The 17,067-nt window shown below is 45.2% G+C and overlaps 4 protein-coding genes across 6 annotated transcripts; 2 read left to right on the forward strand and 2 right to left on the reverse strand.

Annotated features, from left to right (window-relative positions):
• Nucleotides 1-6,351: 6,351 nt before the first annotated feature.
• nr2c2ap (nuclear receptor 2C2-associated protein) lies at nucleotides 6,352-7,980 on the forward strand. The gene is made up of 5 exons (XM_003974081.3): nucleotides 6,352-6,491; nucleotides 6,655-6,745; nucleotides 6,890-6,995; nucleotides 7,104-7,171; nucleotides 7,514-7,980. Exons 1-5 carry the CDS (start codon nucleotides 6,454-6,456, stop codon nucleotides 7,634-7,636), a joined length of 426 nt encoding a protein of 141 aa, XP_003974130.1. The 5' UTR covers nucleotides 6,352-6,453; the 3' UTR covers nucleotides 7,637-7,980.
• On the reverse strand, nucleotides 7,882-10,069 carry rfxank (regulatory factor X-associated ankyrin-containing protein). 2 transcript variants are annotated; one of them, XM_029828403.1, is made up of 9 exons: nucleotides 9,915-10,069; nucleotides 9,310-9,417; nucleotides 9,064-9,186; nucleotides 8,923-8,988; nucleotides 8,735-8,835; nucleotides 8,535-8,660; nucleotides 8,398-8,464; nucleotides 8,245-8,325; nucleotides 7,882-8,161 (listed from the first exon to the last, which is right to left on the reverse strand). In XM_029828403.1, exons 2-9 carry the CDS (start codon nucleotides 9,404-9,406, stop codon nucleotides 8,109-8,111), a joined length of 714 nt encoding a protein of 237 aa, XP_029684263.1. In that variant the 5' UTR covers nucleotides 9,407-9,417; nucleotides 9,915-10,069; the 3' UTR covers nucleotides 7,882-8,108. The 2 variants fall into 2 exon arrangements, with proteins under 2 accessions (XP_029684263.1, XP_003974129.2); XM_003974080.3 differs by lacking the exon at nucleotides 9,915-10,069 and having other exon boundaries at nucleotides 9,310-9,764.
• borcs8 (BLOC-1 related complex subunit 8) lies at nucleotides 9,749-13,452 on the forward strand. Of its 2 annotated transcripts, XM_011614690.2 has the most exons (6): nucleotides 9,749-9,882; nucleotides 10,093-10,205; nucleotides 10,496-10,560; nucleotides 10,664-10,771; nucleotides 11,206-11,261; nucleotides 12,438-13,452. In XM_011614690.2, the coding sequence occupies exons 1-5, from the start codon at nucleotides 9,846-9,848 to the stop codon at nucleotides 11,237-11,239; spliced, it is 357 nt and encodes a 118-aa protein (XP_011612992.1). In that variant the 5' UTR covers nucleotides 9,749-9,845; the 3' UTR covers nucleotides 11,240-11,261; nucleotides 12,438-13,452. The 2 variants fall into 2 exon arrangements, with proteins under 2 accessions (XP_011612992.1, XP_003974128.3); XM_003974079.3 differs by lacking the exon at nucleotides 11,206-11,261.
• On the reverse strand, nucleotides 10,886-14,637 carry tmem221 (transmembrane protein 221). Its single transcript, XM_003974078.3, has 3 exons — nucleotides 14,055-14,637; nucleotides 12,903-12,988; nucleotides 10,886-12,249 (listed from the first exon to the last, which is right to left on the reverse strand). Exons 1-3 carry the CDS (start codon nucleotides 14,351-14,353, stop codon nucleotides 11,702-11,704), a joined length of 933 nt encoding a protein of 310 aa, XP_003974127.2. The 5' UTR covers nucleotides 14,354-14,637; the 3' UTR covers nucleotides 10,886-11,701.
• Nucleotides 14,638-17,067: the final 2,430 nt, after the last annotated feature.

Raw genomic sequence — 17,067 nt, forward strand, 5'->3', positions numbered from 1 at the left:
GCCAAGAACATCCTCCGGCTGCTGTTTTCTACAATGTAACAAATCCCCCCCCCCCTTCTGATGCTGTCATCCAAACACGCCTGACCCCATCAGACAAAGGCAGAAACCAAGACAGGTGGCTCCTGCTGCCGTCTGCCACGTGGAGGAAAAACAACATTTCAAGTAGCAGTGAGAGCTCCTAATTAAAAGTGGCAATTTTGAAATGGGTCCATTTTCGAGGCGTTAAACCTGCACGTTCAGGTGTCAGAAAGGACGCGTGTCACGTCCAGCCCCTGCACTGTTTCAACGAGCTTCAGAACGGCGCCAGGCTCTTCTACCTTCGCCCGGCAGCCTGTTTGTGAATTCTGCACGCGCGCTCACATTTAAGGCTTTTTCATTCTCTGTCTTCGCTTCGGTGTCCACTAATTTCTGGATTAATCTCCGGCTTTCACCTGTTTCCTCACTTTGCTCCTGTCGCTCCAGACACAGTTGAGGACGCCGGTGCTGCTGTTTTAATGGCACGGGCGCCGCGGGAGGAAATTGTTAGAATGCAGCTGGCAAATAAAGTTATGAGTTTTCTGCTTGGCTTGACATCGAGTACTGGAGGGAGGAGGAGGAGGAGGAGGAGGAGGAGGAGGAGGAAGAAGAGGAGGAGGAGGTTGTGCTGCTCGGATGCTTGGTGACTCGAGTTTTTAAGGTGTGTTGCTGAGAATAAAGTAAGACAACGCGCCGCAGGAGGGGAGGTTGGGTCGTGCGCGTAGCTGGAATAGAGAGCGTGAGGATTTAAGGCTTCTTCTTGTCTAGACAGCCAGAACTGTCGAGAGGTGAAAGGAGAGGCTTGTAATACCGCAAACAACAAAGAAAACACGCCTATGCTGTCTCCTATACGCTCTTTAATGCCATATGTACTCTATTACAAACACAGCTTTTGGTATCCAGCTAAACCCTCCCCTCCTGGTCTGCAGCTGAGTGTTAGAGTCCCTGAACCTAGCTAACCCTGGCCGTTTCACCCCCCCACCCTATGAAATAATACGCCCCAGGTCCTCTCTATGCTCCAGTCCCAGCCACGGCTCTGCTGTCAATACTGCAGGCCTTTCGCTTGCCTCCGTATCACACAGAAGGGGGGAAGAGGGGAGGGGGTCTGTGAGGCTTGAGCGACCCCACCCCACCCCGCCCACCCCCCTCCCAGGTCTCCGACCACGTCATAGCCCGAGCGGGGGATCCTGACCGTTGTAGCATGAAGTGGAAGCAGCCACGCTTCATAAATCGCGTCCGGCGTGTAGTCGGGGGAACAAAGGAATCGCAGCGCCTGCACGCTGTGTTCACTGCCGATAGCTTTAAACCTGCGTTATATAGCTCTCCGTCTCCAGGCAGCTTAAGTGTTATGTTGTTGTACCTTGCCTGAGCAAACAGTTTGTGAATAATTTAAAGCAACTCTTGCGATGCTTTGGTCTCCATCTGCATGAAACCCTGCATCGTTCCGGCCCACACATACAGATGTGCAAGGGCTGCAGCCTACGTCTCTTTAGGCTTGTGGAAAACACTCCCAAAAACACATTAGTCCATCAATCAAACCTTCGGTAATTTATAGCTTCCAGTTCACTCTGTCCGCGCTCCACGCTGAGGCAGAAGCAGCCAGCCCGGCCTCGGCGGTTCCCCCATCGAGATGGAAAGCATCATGAGTGATAATGCTTTGTAATGGAGGCACTGGAGCATATTAGGCAAACGCTCTGCTGTTTAATGATTTAATTACAGACCCTCACTCAAAACTGGAGCAGAAAATTTCAGCGCCGAGACGCGAGCGGAGCTCGGCCAGAAGGAGGGCTCCGATCCATCAGGGCTCCCGTTTTAATTGCAGCGATGCCCGGCAGATGCGCCTCAGGTTTGAGTCCGTTCCCTCATTAATTACAACCAGATCAGCTCCCCCCATCACCTCAGCTGTTCTCTTTAAGCAAGCTGCTCCCAGATCAGACTGCACATGCGAGATAAATTGGGATTCTCCGCCATCTCTTGGCCCCATCCTGGTTTCTGACAGATGCTGTGTACCTGCACAAACATGGCAGAAGTGATGAGAGCGTCTCCCTTTAGGACATATTTGATACTTTCTCCCACTCTGCCCCGGCAACACAAAAACCCTGTGCTGGAACAAAAGTCACTTGGAGGTGCAGCCACATCGGTGTGCTGTCTGCACCTTTAATCAAAGCAAAAAGACGGTGAAGTCGGGTTTTTCATGTGGGCCAGAAACACCGACCTCTGCGAGTGGACCACTGTGTCCCGTCCGCTGACGGCGGCATGGACATTAATCATCCGGCCCATTAAGATTCTCCACGAGCACCCAGAGCTCATATATTCTGGAGTCGACCACTGTGACTGTTTATGCTTGTTTATTTACCTCTTAATACGATCATCAACCCACCGCACCATGTTCCGTACCCAGAAATCTCCATCACGCCATAAAAAACCTTGGTAATAACAAGGTTTTTAGAATTCCAAGCCAACAAAAACACTTCTTTCTAAAACAATCCTATAATATAAGATGAATCTGGAGTCCAAAAGTACAAATGGCAGTAAACAAACGCAGTGGAATGAGCACTTAAGATTTAACTGGACTCTCAGTGCTGAGCCTAGAAGAAAAGGCAGCTCACTTATAAACATCCTCCAAAGTCCAGACTGGAATAAGCTTCCAATGCCTCTCCCAGGCACAGCAGGTGTATTGTTTCTTTTATTGAAGCAATAATCAATGGTCATAATGAGGCAATGAAAAGATTCTCTGTTCACCTGGACAGCTTCATGTTCTCCCTGGGCTACGTTTAAAGGCAACGCTGCAGAAAATCCATAACCGCGGTCAGTCCGGTGGAAGGGGGGAGTAAACAAACACAGCAGACTGAAAAGGGAGCTTTGTGAATGATAAACAGCTTCTGTCAATGGGTGCAAAAGCTCAACCGTCTACCTGCTGTTATAATGGAATTTAATTTAACCTCTGGATCTGCTGAGGGTTTCTCTAGTTCTCGTGTGTGTGTGTGTGTGTGTGTGTGTGTGTGTGTGTGTGTGTGTGTGTGTGTGTGTGTGTATGTGTGAGTGTGGGTAGGTGGGGGGCCCGTGGTGGAGCTGTTCCTGCCTCGTGCCCATGATTATGGTTCACACGTGCCTCAGGTCACCATGGACGGGGATAATTAGTCTTAACCTTTGCTAACCACTCATTTTGCAACAAATCCAGACAACAGACCAACAAAAACTCTGAGAATAGCAGCTGTTTTGGGGAAAGACGGAGATTTGCATTTGTTTGTGGTTGACAGCAGTGTGATTGATGAGCATATTGGGAATGGGAAGTCAAATAAATAAATAATGTCCTTATTCCTGTGGGCATTGGTCATCATGGTCATCATGGGGGGTTGCTGGAGTCGCAGCAGCCCCTGAGTGAGAGGCAGGGATAACCTGGACAGGTCGCCGGTCCATGCTGATGTGCCAGCAGTCGCCCTGCTTCTGGTGGCAGCAAAGCAGCTTTTCAAAAATCAAACAAAAGACCCTCTTAATCACGAGCTTCTCTTAGATTTCTGTGGGGGAAAAGTGTATTGTTTTGGTGAGGGGGGGGGGGGGGGGGTTAATCCCGGGATCAAATCAGTGTAGAAACAACCGAAATGTCCACAGAAGTGACACGATCACAGCAGGTTGCAAATTATTACTTTGTTTGAATCCTGACTTTATAAAGCGGCTAATCAAACACACCACAGCGCCTCCCAGTCACGGCGCGGGGCAGATTTACAGCCCCCGTAAATCAGAGATGATTGTAAATCTGCAACAGAACGACGTAAAACCGACCGAACGCGCTAACGTTGGACATCTATAGTGTGCCGTGTGAGTGGGCGAGTGTGTGCATGTGAGGCTCTGATATTCGAGGGGGTGGGTGTCTATACCCCAGCCCCCCTGGGCAATTTTCACGGCAGCTGGGCCCCATCAGGCTTTTGTATTTCAGACCTATTGATTATCTGCAGCGAGGAGCACCGTGACAAAATCTCAGCAGGAGGTCTCCATCTGTGGCAAAGCAAGTGTCAGATATTGACTCTATATCAGACACACACACTCGCTTATAACTCTATCTTTGTGGGGCCCTTTAATGATGTAATCCTGTACCCAGCCCATTACGTTAACCCTAACCAACCCAATTAGCTCACTAAGCCCAACCCTAACCTAAACTCTGACCTAAACCCAAGGCTAACCTCAACCTCAAACCCAAGGCTTATCCCTCGTACAGTCCTTTGAAGTTGTGAGGACCAGCTAAAATGTCTTCACTTCCCAAAATGTCTCCTCTTTACTGGTACTTAATATGTAGCAGAGTACGCCGCAGCTGACGTGAGAGACGAGTCTTCAGAGACGTTCGGAGATCACGTCAGTATTTCGGCAGGAAGATTATGTAAATCCAAAAGCAATGACAGGTGGAAATGTTGCTTTAATAAGTGGCGTCTCCAAGATTAGCAAATCAAAGGGAGGAGAACTTAAATCGGAATGTCAGGCTTGACTAGGAACATGGTGGTGGTGGTGGTGAGAGTGCTTAAGGGATGAGAGGAAGACATGATGGCGATGATATCAGGTCACTATCAGCTGCCATCATAAAGGTGGTTCCAAAAGAGCCACAAAGACCATCTCAGTGACCACATGATGTTGATCGGTGTTGGAATACATAATGTCGGCTAAAGACAGGAGGGCCTGGACGGGGGCGGTGTGATGTCGCCTGGCGAAGCCTGTGAGAAGCCAGACGTTTCTGGGAGTGAGCGTGTAGGAGGATCTGTGTTTTGCTGGGAAAAGGGGCATTATGATATTTCTGCTCCTGAGCTGTTGAAAACCTTGAGCCACTGGGGGATTCACACCTTTGAGGCAGGATCTCGGAGGACGGTAAAGCTGTGGGTCGTCTGCATAAGAGTGAGAAAATCGATAGTGAATGAACCCAGCCCTAATCATCAACCCTGCGGCACACTGGTGGCATGTAAACTGTGATGTGTCATTAATGACAAATTCAGTCATTCTTTCAGAATGATAAAACATGAAAATAGATTAAATGTACTTCCCTAAATCCCCGTCTGGATCTGAGGAAGCTCAGGTAAAGTTGTGTAGTCCATCCTGTCAGATCCTGTACCGATGTCCAGTAGGGGCTACTTTGGCTAATGGGTGCCATGATCTCTGCTAATATGCACAGTTATTCAAAAGCAGCTTTTGATTATAAAATGTGCACGTGGAATATTTCTGAGGCCACTTAAGGAAACGAGGATTTCGATTTGATCAGAGGAGGAATAAATTCTCGTACACGACCGAGCTAAGGATGCTCAGTGAGGAAGGTTCTCCTGCAGCTAAACCCTCCTAACTAATCTCCTCAGACACGTGTGTGTGCGTGTGTGTGTGTGTGTGTGTGTGTGTGTGTGTATGTGTGTGTGTGTGTGTGTGACAACTGGTGCCCCAAATGAGTATTTGAGTTACAACCTCCCTAAGGATAACAACAATAGTGAGGTCGATTGTTCAGTCTATTACACATTAGATGTGAAAACTAATCAAAATGCAGATATTTTTTTGTTGGATTAGGTCATAAACACCAACAGGATGCATTGATATAAACAGCTGAATAATCTGCCTCCGATGCAATGAAAAGAGTGACGCATGTTGTTGTGTGACTGATTCAGCTGGATCATAATACCCACAGTAGACTGTCTGTATATAATGCCTTTCCATTTCCTTCCATTATAAATTAGATCCTGAGGGGGAAAACAGACTTTTCCCATTAAAAAACAAAATAAATTCAATTTTCAAACCCCATTCTATTTATTCTCCGTTAATTACTAGGTCGTAATGGTCTGGCTGATCGATATACCTATAGCGAGGCAGAATGTCTGAATCCACTCTTTGCCATCCATTCTTATCTAACTGACCTTCCAGGAGACAAGCAGGAAGCAACAAGGTGAAGAGCTGACCCCAGCATCTGGATTGGTTTCAGCTATTATTTCTGCATAAAGATGAAGATTCTACCCACCAAAGTGCTTACATTGACAGCATATGCAGATAACATTTTCAGATGATTAAGTATCTAGAATCCCTTTTCCAACCCGATTCTTCAAGATGTCAGTTGTATAAATCCTCATCTTAATCTTCTATTATCTATTGAACAATGTCTGTTACACCAAACGAAATTCCAATAAGACAGATACAAACAAAAATATTTGAAGTGATACTCTTTTCAAGTATTGTTATTATGATGGTTGAAGGTGATTACATTTTTCGACGCTTATTATGTCGTGCTCTAATCTTGCCTGTTTTGTGTTATTCTGGTAATTCTGGTTTTCCTTAGGTGAAAAACTCTTCAATTCTGTGATGGTACGCGGCTGCCATCTAGTGTCGCAAAGACAAACTTCAGCGAATGAGTGGGACTGTCGTAAAAAAGCAACGACCTACCGGCGCGCTTGACGGCAGTTTGTGTTGTAGAAAGGCGGCATGGGCTCATCATTGATATCTAACGATGTTAAAAGCTGGTGAGACTTTAAAAGATTAAAAAATCAAAAGGGGCAGTTGAAATATCTTCTAAACTTAATGAAAGTGATTGTTACTCTCAAGTAGAATAAAAAAAATGCTCATATAAAACACAGGTCAGTTCTGCGTGACAGTCAACCGAGGCTTTTTTTGGCTTGATTTCAGGGTAAGTTCGGTATTAAACAGAGATGTGAAACAATATGGAAAGAAGTACTTGTTTGACTGCAACGAAGAAACCTGCTGGAACTCGGACCAGGTAAAACAGCTGCTTGTTAAGTCGCATTAGTGTACTGTCGTTTGCATGAAGGTGACTGTTTACGGTGGATCCACCATTGAAAACGATCCAGTCAAAAAAAGATGCATTTCGTGTCAAAGCGTCTCATCACCAGTATCTCACCAGGGTGAACGTCAGTGGGTGATCCTGGAGTTCCCCCAGTCTGTCAAGGTGTCTGAATTAAGGATCCAGTTCCAGGGAGGCTTCTCTGCTGGAACCTGCAGACTAGAAGGTAAAAGACTGCACCCTTCACCTCAGATGTGCATTTCTGACCGACTTCTCCATTTATTTCAGTCTCTCCTGTGTCAGATTTATGTAGTCTTTCACTTCTTTCCTGCAGGCTGTCAAAAGGAGGGAGACTTTAATGCTATGGGCCAGTTTTATCCAGAGGACAACAACTGTCTTCAGATATCCTTCAGTCTGACTAACATTTGAATGTAGAAGTTTCTAGATGAGCTCAGTGTTGCTAGTTTTAAAATAAAACACAGTACACTGGATTTTGAAGACCACCGTGGCTTCAACCCTGTGAGCCATTAATGTCCTTCAGGCTGAAGGACCAGATAACTATTGACATTTCCTCACTTTTTCCTAAAAAAAAAAAAAAACATTTTTAGAAGAGTGTTTATGCCGACCAAAGCTGCACTTCTGAAGGTTTTCCTATTATTCCACATTGGGTTTTTATTTTCTGAAATGTATCTGATAATATTTTCATTGATACCATTTTTATCTTGTTCTTAACCCCACACCCACAGCTTTCCCATACAGGAGGCCCCTTTGACTGACAAAGTAAAAATAATGTTTGAGAATAGTGCCGACTTTTTTGGCAGAATTATAGTTTATGCTTTGGACATCCTGGGAGAAAAAGCTTCGTGACATGTTTTTTCTCATCATGAGAGAGGAAATGACCTGAGTGGCGGGTACAGACCAGCACCGCGGCACTCGGGGAAAACATGTCGTTGCACCGCCACCTCACAGGCCGACCTGACGTGGCCTTTTATGGTATGGACGCTTTCGTGGAAATCCAATCGGAGATGGCTTGACACATTATCTCAACTTTTTTTTTTTTTAAGTTTTATAATTAACTTTTATAATTAAAGTTGAAATGTGTTGTAACAAAGTAAAATTAAGTTTTTTATTAAAACATTACAGCTCAGTGTGCAAACAAAATACCTCCATGTACAACAGACACATTATATAAAATAAACTCTTTTAAAAGAGCAAATGTAATTTCCATTTTGTACTTATTGCATTAGTTATGGGCTGTTGGGCTGATGTGTTGCAGGTTAGCGAGCTTTATCAGTTAAGTTTTCAAAGCAAACTTTCCTAGACATTTTTTAATTGAATGTTATGTTGGTGATTTGTAGAGTTTCAGGATATGGTTCTCCAACACTTTCTGAACTAGAGCAAAAAAAAAAAACAACATTTATTAATCCTCCCCCCATGTTAAAGCAGAATCTCTCCTCCAGTCGAAGAAGACCTACTTTTCTTATGTCCGAGGGCAAAAGCCAAGGCCATGGGGCTGTACCCAGACTCCGACTCGATGGTCATGTCCGCCCCGCTGGCTGAAACGGAGGACAGAGATCACAGTTAATAAAACACAAAGCGGGGTTTGTTGTTATGGAAAGGTTGTGTACCTAACAGAGCCTGTACACATTTGATGTGGTTTCCCCGGACAGCGTACAGAAGAGGAGTCCCACCGTTCTGAGACAAAACATAAAACTATCTTAAGATTTGGTCGATGTGATTGTATAGAGACAAAAACGCCGCGTACCCAGTCATACGTGTTGATGTCTACTCCGTGGCTCAGGAGAGACTTCACAATGTCCACATAACCCCCAGAGCTGGCCAGTGTCAGGGCGCTCTCTCGCTCCCATGCAATTGCTTTTGGGTCTGCACCCTGAGAAGGAAAAGACAGATTTTCAGCCCAACAATGTAAAAATCATGTCAGACTGTAGCTGATTTATTTCTAACCTTGTCAAGGAGAAAATCTACTGTGCTTTTCTCTCCGAATGCCGCAGCCCACATCAGGGGCGTGAAGCCACGTTCGTCCTGTTTGTTGAGCAGTGAAGTGTCTGCAAAAATAAGGCAGAAGGAAACTACAATTAAAGGAGGGAGACAATCCGCCCAGGACTCCATTTCTGAGGGTCTGGCTTCCTCACCTTTACTCAGGTGTGCAGCCACTTCCGAGACCTCGCCTTGAGCTGCTAACTGGTGTATGGACAGCGCTGATGGAAGCGTTTACACTATATTATATTTATGGCACAATGTGGTGCGTTACTTTACCATATTAAAGGACTTACAGTCTATTGATGCAGGGAGTAAAGTCATCTCATTCCCACGCTGCTTGTTGGTCAGACTGGTGGAGTGTTTGGACAAACACTCTTTATCCTTGTCTGTGTTCTCCGGAGACATTGGCTCTGTGACTGGCAGAAGACAGTATTCAGGTTATTAAATGAGTGACTCTGCATTCTATAAGATTAATCAAAGCAAATCACGTGACAATGTTGATATTGGAATGAGTGAATGAATGGATGGATGCAACTTACCGGTGGTCCTCTCATTGCTGGACACGGAAGGACAAACATTGTCGTCAGTTGATTGAATATTTTGGCCAGCAATGTCTTCATCATCTCTGGCTTCCATGGCCACTGAAACTATAACGCTTTTGGGAATAAACACGCGTATTCAAGCAAATACACCATGCGGTCTTTTCGTCAGACCTCACGGATGCCTAATATAAAATATGCGCCAACTTCCTTCAAGGAAAACTGAAAGTAAATTATTTGAAATCGCACAATGGGTTTTGCTCGTCTTCGGGCGATTCCATTATTTACTGAATCAGTTAATCAAATAATAAAGATTAATCAACCGAACACGCTGTTCGGGTAGGAAGTAACTACACACAAAACGCATCGCGATTATTTAAAAGCGCTTCTTAAAAGAAAGAACTGTTTTCAATTCGGTGTTTCCGCCCGGAGTGTCGGTGGTGTTGCACGCGACAACAAAAACAAGGAAGAAGCAAAAATCAGCTGATCCGCCGTACTGCTGCATCGTTCCGTTTATACTTTTGCCATCTTTTATAATGGAGGACCAGGAGATGCAGCTAAAAGTCAGACGAGGTAATTATTAATTATGATAAAGCAGGACTTACCGCATTGTTGCCGTGCAGAAGCGATGAACGCGCTAACTGCTATGAGTCCTGCTCAGCGGCTCAGCTGATAATGCTCTTCTTGAGGGGTATTTCCCCATGTCCTGTGTTGTTTTCCTTCATTCGTTATCACCAAGGCTTGTTTACTTTATGCGATTTCTTTGTCTCTTTGATTCTGCAGTTACTGACAAATTCACGGAGAGTATGTATTTTCTAGCTAATGAGCCGTCAATGGCTCTCTACAGACTGCAGGAACACGTCAGAAGGTCCCTACCAGAACTGGTGCAGCATAAGGTAAACTGGTTGAGTCTTTTTTTCCATCTAAACGCAGATAAACTCACTATAATTATCGGTTAGAACACTCATCGATCTTACAGTTTGAAGGAATGAGTAGTTAAGTTTTGAATAAACGCATCTTTAGATGAGTTTCCTGAATGCCTCACAAACAAATTAAAAAAAATATATATAAATTCGGATTTTGTCTGTTTCCCTTGTAAATTTTGGAATTCGTTTTACACATCTGGTGTAAATGGCTGAATTTCTCGTCGAATCCAGTCATTTTTATAACCGTGTCTCCCACACAGACGGATATGCAGAGCTGGGAGGAGCAGAGTCAGGGTGCCATCTACAGTGTAGAATATGCTTGCAGGTGAGATGATGCATGTACCTGCACATTCGGAGAGTCCCACTATCTTGACTACTAATGCCTTCATTGATATCTTTGATTTATTTGATTTATTTATTTTTTGCAGCGCTGTGAAGAGCATGACAAACAGCAGTATGTATTTCAAAAATATTGACAGCCTTCTGCGTCAAGCCATTAGCATGAAGGAACAGATCAGCAACGCTCAGGGACGCAGGTAGGAATCAGCAGTCGTGCTGTTATTGTTCACTCACCAGACAGTCTGTCACTTGTGCACAAAAACTAAGAAGCCCTTAATCACCGTTAAAGAGTGACTGTCAATTAAATGTGATTCTGTTTCTCCAAATGTATTTATTTCTTATAAACTCCACTAAGAGTACAAATCTACCCCTCAAAATGTCAAAGAAAATCGTTCATTTGTGAGAGGGATGGTTATTTTTGGAGATTAATTGTATTACAGTGAGTGGTTCAGCTAGATTCATATATTTCTTTTTTTTTGGTTCCTTCATTTCCTTGTGTCTGATCATTTACATTTCATTTTTTCATTTATGTTCATTTCATTCATTATACATTACTGTGAATTTTGTGGTTTTATGTTTTGTCTGTTGTTTTTTATTATAATCCTCTTGATGATGTGCTGCCCTCTCCCAGCCCCCATGTCTCTGCTCCATCCACTTCATCATGACCTGAGTTTAGACATGTCAGAGGTTAGTAGCTCTAACAGATATGATGCCATCCCATCCAGACATGTAACGTAAGCTTCTTAATCAAAAGCCCTCTTGCATTGCACATTGTTTTTGATTCCTTCTTATGTCAAAAATTCTCTGTTCTAAACTGGTTTATGCCCCACAAGTCGCCATGAGGTCATTTTGAACAACAAAACCAACATCCGTGTATTAAATTTGGCATAAATCCACCACATTCAGCAGAACAAAGTATTTACATTAACACAACAAAAGCTATAATCTGCCAGATATGTATTTGAGAAGCATTTTTGTGACATAATTGTTTCAAATGAAAAAAAAACTACAGATTACACAAAAATATATGTACTCGGTGAATTTAGTTCAAAACAGAAATGCTTGAAAAACATGAACATTTTTCTTTGTAACATGGAGTTAAACGTCTTTGTCAGTGACCGAGAGTTTCACACTAGAGTGGAGTCCTTAGCTGAAATCCCTGACTTGCGAGCGAGAACACTCCTCATCTCATTGTTGACGCCGTTCCAGGGTTTAGCCTGGGCCTGCAGGAGCGCAGATTCAGTAGACAGGGTCCTGTGCATCCGGGGGTAGCTGCCACCGCTGCCGTAGCCTTCCTTGTCGCTGGCGTGGGATCCGTCAGGGGAGTACTGCTGCTGCGGCTCCCGCTGTCTCGGGTTGCCACCGTGAGAATAGGGCACGGAGTGTTGGAGGTGAGACTGAGAGTGGTGGAGGTGAGACTGGCTGCGGTGCATTCGCGGCTTGTCCGCGCCTATTTTGAGCTCGCATGGTCTGGAGACCGCTGCGCTGCTGCCGCCGTGGTCGTTCCGGTAGAGGGTGTCAAGGTGGTCGCCGTGACGACGCTTAGCACCCAGAGATGCTTTGACCAGTGAGTGGATGACGACAACCAGTATGATTGGGATCCCGGAGGAGAGTATGCACGCGCTGGCGACGCCCGTCTCCGCCTCGAATATCAGCAGCATAAAGATGGCCATGGCTAAGGGAGAAAAACAACAGTATTTATATGGAGACACAAATACATGGGCAGCTGGTATTTACTGCAGTTTGTTCCTAAAAGACAGAATGCCAGGGTATTTTTTTGTTTCCTGTAGTTGTTTTTTTTAAATGAATGTGTGGTGAAATAATGGCCAACTTTTCTGAACTTTGTTCTTTGTTCAATTGTAGGAAGAGGACCACGGACTCGGGGTTAGCAAAAGACGGGGGGGGAGAGGCACAGCTCTTGAATGTGACGCGACTTCCTGAGCCGGTGGTCCCGCCTTCACGGTCCTTCACTCGACTGCTCCTTGGTTGAGGCAAAAGCAGGGTCATGAGGGTGACACCACCTAATTGCAGTGGAGCCGCTGCCTCCAGGGAAGCCCACAAACGCGCCGATGAGTGTCAGGTTCACATTCATAAACACTTAAATCACGGATGCTGTTCAAAGATGGTATTGTTCTCTCAGCCTCGTTGGACAGAAAGAAGTGAAAGCAGCTGGACTGGCTCAGAATCTCGTGTTTAGAATCCACCGAATAAGCCACCTTAAATTTACCATACATGCAAATATGAAAGATAGACAGAGGAATAAACACATCGATGTGTAAGACCGCCCACAGAAAAGCTCGCCAGACACTACAATCCAGCTTTTCTCACCTGCCAGATAGACGCACACCCCGAGGCAGAACAGTCCGATAGCCACGTGCCGCACAGCTCTGCTGTCCAACAGGAACCAGTCTGCTCTGTGAACCCAATCATTCAGCTCAGCAACTGGTGTTTTCACATTAGGGCGTAAATTACAGCAGTCATGCAACAAAATTCTTTCCATTTTTCTATTTTTTTTGCCTCAAAGACGCTTGTTTTCTGCTCTATCAGTAGAGTTCTGAAACGTTGGACTATTATGGGTATGTTCGGCTCTGTGGCATTTTTTGTGAAACGTATTAGTCATGTTTCCTTGGAATGCCCCCTCTGTCAACAGGGAGGTCCTGAGGAGGGAGGTCTGCCGCTGGGATTTGTAAACTGACGTGGGAAAGGTTCAGTTAGAGGCCGTGTGCTGGCTGCATAATAAGAACAAGGCCATTGTTTAGATGGGGGGGGGGGGTGCCTCTGCATCCTGAAACAAGGGGAAGGCTCTTTTATGCATCTGAAACTGTGTTGTTTGGGTTTTTTGTTTGTTTTTCTCCTCAATAAAAGTTAAACTGGTCAACCAGGATCTTATGCCTTCAATCCAGAGCCGTTTACGATGTGGTTGGGTGGGTTTAAAGCAGAAATGGCTTAGTAGATATTAGGTTTCTATTTAAACAAGCAGTGCTTTGTTACTGTGTAAATATGCAGAAAATATGCTGGGATGCAATGCAAAACCTCACAATTACTTTTCTTAAAAAGCTCAGTTTAAAGTGGGGGCGGTATAAAATGCTCAATTATTGCACTTAAATTCATATGAATGTGTTTTTTAAATAAAATAATAGAGTGCAATTTGTATTTTATGGTCTTTGGTAGAAATGAAGCATTTGTGCTTTTTAAGCACCTAGCAATAAGAGACTAGTAAAAGTAGCTAATAGCTTCAGGCTTATTGACTTAAGCAATAATTGTTTTCATTTTAAATGATGGCTATTTCTCATTATCAAAGTTTAAAAAGTAAAAGAATGTTTCGTTTCGTTGTCGAGGGCCTCAAACGGCTGCGCATTAATATCAAAAATTTAACGTGACCACAGGTGCATTTAGGCCTGAGGTCCGGCGGCGGCCGCGCATGAACGGACCTTTCTTTTTTTTTTTTTAGTGGACACAAACTACAAGCGGGATAATTACCTGTCAGCGTCCTGCTCTCCTCTGCAGACCTCTGTGGAAAAGTAGCCGTGGAGCAGACAAACCACCGCGGAGCTTAAATGGAGGCTAAGAGAGAGGGCAGAGAGCACCGCGGCCACCGGCGGAAGGACGGGCCAGATGTAGTCCGGGATGACCGAGGCGCTGCGGGGAGACTCCTTCACCGCCGCCGGCTGAGACCGGAGCTGGAAAATCAGGATAACCGACAAAACGGACATGACGGCCGACAAGATCCCCAGCAGAGACAGGACGACCAGAGATCTTTGGCTGTACTTGAGCGACATCTTTGTTTCCCCGTCGAGCGGGTTTCTCCCGAGATTAAACGCCCCCCACTTGTTGATCCGGCCACATTTACTCCCCGACCAAGTGCGCTGGCACGTCGGCGCGTTTTAAAAGTTCGCTCCGGGATGCATTCTTGCGTCCTCGCCTCGGGTTGCGCTGCGGCTCGTTGTCGTCGCGGAGAGCCCCGCTGCCTCCTCCGACCATGTGATGGCTTTAGAGCCTCAGATTAAAAAGTTCGCTGCAACAATGGACTTACTTTTTTCTCCTGGATCCCTGGAAACAATGTGTAAACGCGCTCCGGGGAGAGGCCGAATCCCTCTGACCAAACGCAAACCCCGCTGACGGCACAGCCCCCTGCAGCCCTAATTAAACTGCCTTTTTACAATTAGAACTTGCACAATAGAGCAGCAGACTGGAGATGACTAAATAATCTCCATATGACAATTCAGATTAGCCCGTTTATGACGCGTTGGTGTAGCCTCCTCATAAAGTGATTAAAGGATTACAGTGGCTCTTTTTATCTGACTGGTGAATTACTCCCCAGAACCAGGCACACGCAAGCGTCGTGCAAAATAATCCCAGAATGAGGTGAAAATAGATTTGGGGTTGAAATCTACAACTAAACTGGCTGTTGGGAGACGGGCCCATTGGTAAACTGGAGAATTTGCAGCTCGGGTCAGGTTACTTGACCCCTTTTTTTATTGTTGAGAAGCCCTTTATTCTTAGTCCAGTTTCCCCCACAGGCCCTGAATCTCATTAACATTTCATTTGTTGCTATGGCAACATTCACCATCGCCCTGAACACCCAGGTACGCAACAAACACACGCTCAGATCATCCAACTATCGGGTCCAGAACTGATCATAGGGTTGATTTGATTGTGTTGAATCCCGTGTGAACTACCTAAAACTACAGAAGACAAACATCTTGACGGTTTCTCCTCTGCTTCAGCGTCTTATCTTCTAAACAGAGGCCGCACGTCAGCGGTTTTGTCCCTTGTTGAGTTCAGATGTGCACAGATAAGTCTATCGCCCGTGAGCAATTGAGCTCACACGTTACCCTGACCAGGAATGCTATTTCTGAAGTCGGCTGCCTCACCACACGCGCCCCCAAAAAAAAAAGGGCCGAGGCAAAAGCAGAAGTGAGAAGTTTCAAGAAATTAAAAAAGAGAGAGAGAGAGAGACGATAAGGAGGCTTCTCTTCGATTCTCTCCTTGTTCCTCATCGCCTTTAGTGGCTCAGGGAGCGTCCTTAAGGGAGCCTCCTTAGCCCCTAAAGGTCAGGTTTAGGCGCTGGGTTCCCCTCCAGCTGCAGGTGCTGGCGCTGGTGTATCTGCAGCATTTGCAATGGTCTCTGTTGGGTTTTGGGCCCGTGCAGGTGAATCCTGGGAGACGCTGCAACAGTCTGCAGGGACGTTGCTAACTATTGCATCAGATGCACAGTTTGGGGATCTCATTTGTGTTATGTTTATCTTCGTGTGTGTGTGGGTGTGTGTGTGTGTGTGTGTGGGACAGAGCGACAGAGACAGTGAGACTAATGATCCGTGGTAATAATTTGGCACTATTATTTTTAGTCCAACATTGTGTCACATACCAGAAATAGGAAATAATGCGGCCCGTGCTGGGAATCGGCTCTAGTACATCTAAGAATATATGAAGCTGACGCTGCGTCTGATCTGCGTTGGTGTCGAAGCCGTGATTTTCTCAGCATTTCGTCAGTCTCAGCGCAGCAGGGATCATTTGCAGGCAAAATCCAAACGGTGGGAATTCCTGGGCTGCCTGTTATTCTTTAATCTTTAAACGCTTTAAACGTGTTTTTTTTAAATTGATTAACACACAATTTGATCTAAACCCACACCTATTGAATCTATTGAATATGTTTGTTTTCAATGATATTTTCCTTAATTATTATTATTTTACTTTTTCAGTATTTTTTAAATTATTGATGGAACTTGAGGTCCTGGATCAGTGCCATTAACACCAGCGCAGCATCTGAGGTGTCACATGACTAATTTCTGTTTGACCTATTGACCTGTGAAGGCTAATAACGCAGGACAGGACTCTGCTGCTGTCGCCTCACACCCCTCCAAAAATGATCGTACCAACATGAAGGAAACATTAAACTCAAAGGGAAGACGTGAGCGAGACACAAAGGTGCGTCTACGACGAGGCGGCCCGACCCACGTTAGTGCTCACGGCCGTTCCTGAGAAGGTCGGTGGGTTTCCTCGTGCACAAGGCTCCAGCAACCATCGCTGTGGTGAACATCTGCTGCTGCTGCGCCACACAGTTGTGCTCCTTACAGGATGGACGGGGACGTGGGGACGTCTTTTCTGGCAGATCCCTCTTAATTCTGGGTTCAAATCTCCTCAGTGGTGCAACGGCTTCAGGGTTCTTGGGGTTCAGGAAGCATTCGTGAGCACTTTGGGGGGGAGGTTCTCACTTTGGAGCCACAATAATAGGTCTGAAGCCCCAACCATAGCAAATAAATAAATAAAAGCTGGGTAGAATTATAAGCAGAAACGAATGTGTAATTATAGCTTTAGCGCCATTTCAGGGTGGACACGAGGGCGATTTGTCCTGTTTTATTCCCCCTCTCGACCTCCAAAAGTTACAGAATCCTCACGATCCTTTAGAGTGCTGATCAGTTGTTATTTTTTTTAGCTGTTTACAGATTAGAGGTTCACATATTTTATTTTATTTTATTTGCTAAATGCTGGT

This window comes from Takifugu rubripes, chromosome 20, assembly GCF_901000725.2.
Source record: "Takifugu rubripes chromosome 20, fTakRub1.2, whole genome shotgun sequence".
NCBI classification, from domain to species: domain Eukaryota; kingdom Metazoa; phylum Chordata; class Actinopteri; order Tetraodontiformes; family Tetraodontidae; genus Takifugu; species Takifugu rubripes.

Bases quoted from the DNA above. Each gene is read 5' to 3' on its own strand.
- nr2c2ap (XM_003974081.3), top strand. From the start codon at position 6,454: ATGGGCTCATCATTGATATCTAACGATGTTAAAAGCTG. The intron at 6,746-6,889 runs GTAAAACAGCTG...GTATCTCACCAG, and splicing joins CCTGCTGGAACTCGGACCAG to GGTGAACGTCAGTGGGTGAT. The intron at 7,172-7,513 runs ATATCCTTCAGT...CCCCACACCCAC, and splicing joins AGGACAACAACTGTCTTCAG to AGCTTTCCCATACAGGAGGC.
- rfxank (XM_029828403.1), bottom strand. From the start codon at position 9,406: ATGGAAGCCAGAGATGATGAAGACATTGCTGGCCAAAATATTCAATCA. The intron at 8,836-8,922 runs GTGAGGAAGCCA...TTATTTTTGCAG, and splicing joins GGCTGCACACCTGAGTAAAG to ACACTTCACTGCTCAACAAA. The intron at 8,162-8,244 runs GTAGGTCTTCTT...TTTTTGCTCTAG, and splicing joins TGCCCTCGGACATAAGAAAA to TTCAGAAAGTGTTGGAGAAC.
- borcs8 (XM_003974079.3), top strand. From the start codon at position 9,846: ATGGAGGACCAGGAGATGCAGCTAAAAGTCAGACGAG. The intron at 10,561-10,663 runs GTGAGATGATGC...TATTTTTTGCAG, and splicing joins AGTGTAGAATATGCTTGCAG to CGCTGTGAAGAGCATGACAA. The intron at 10,772-12,437 runs GTAGGAATCAGC...GTTCAATTGTAG, and splicing joins AGCAACGCTCAGGGACGCAG to GAAGAGGACCACGGACTCGG.
- tmem221 (XM_003974078.3), bottom strand. From the start codon at position 14,353: ATGTCGCTCAAGTACAGCCAAAGATCTCTGGTCGTCCTGTCTCTGCTG. The intron at 12,989-14,054 runs GTAATTATCCCG...TTGGGTTCACAG, and splicing joins GGAGAGCAGGACGCTGACAG to AGCAGACTGGTTCCTGTTGG. The intron at 12,250-12,902 runs GTGAGAAAAGCT...TTTCTCCCTTAG, and splicing joins GGTGTGCGTCTATCTGGCAG to CCATGGCCATCTTTATGCTG.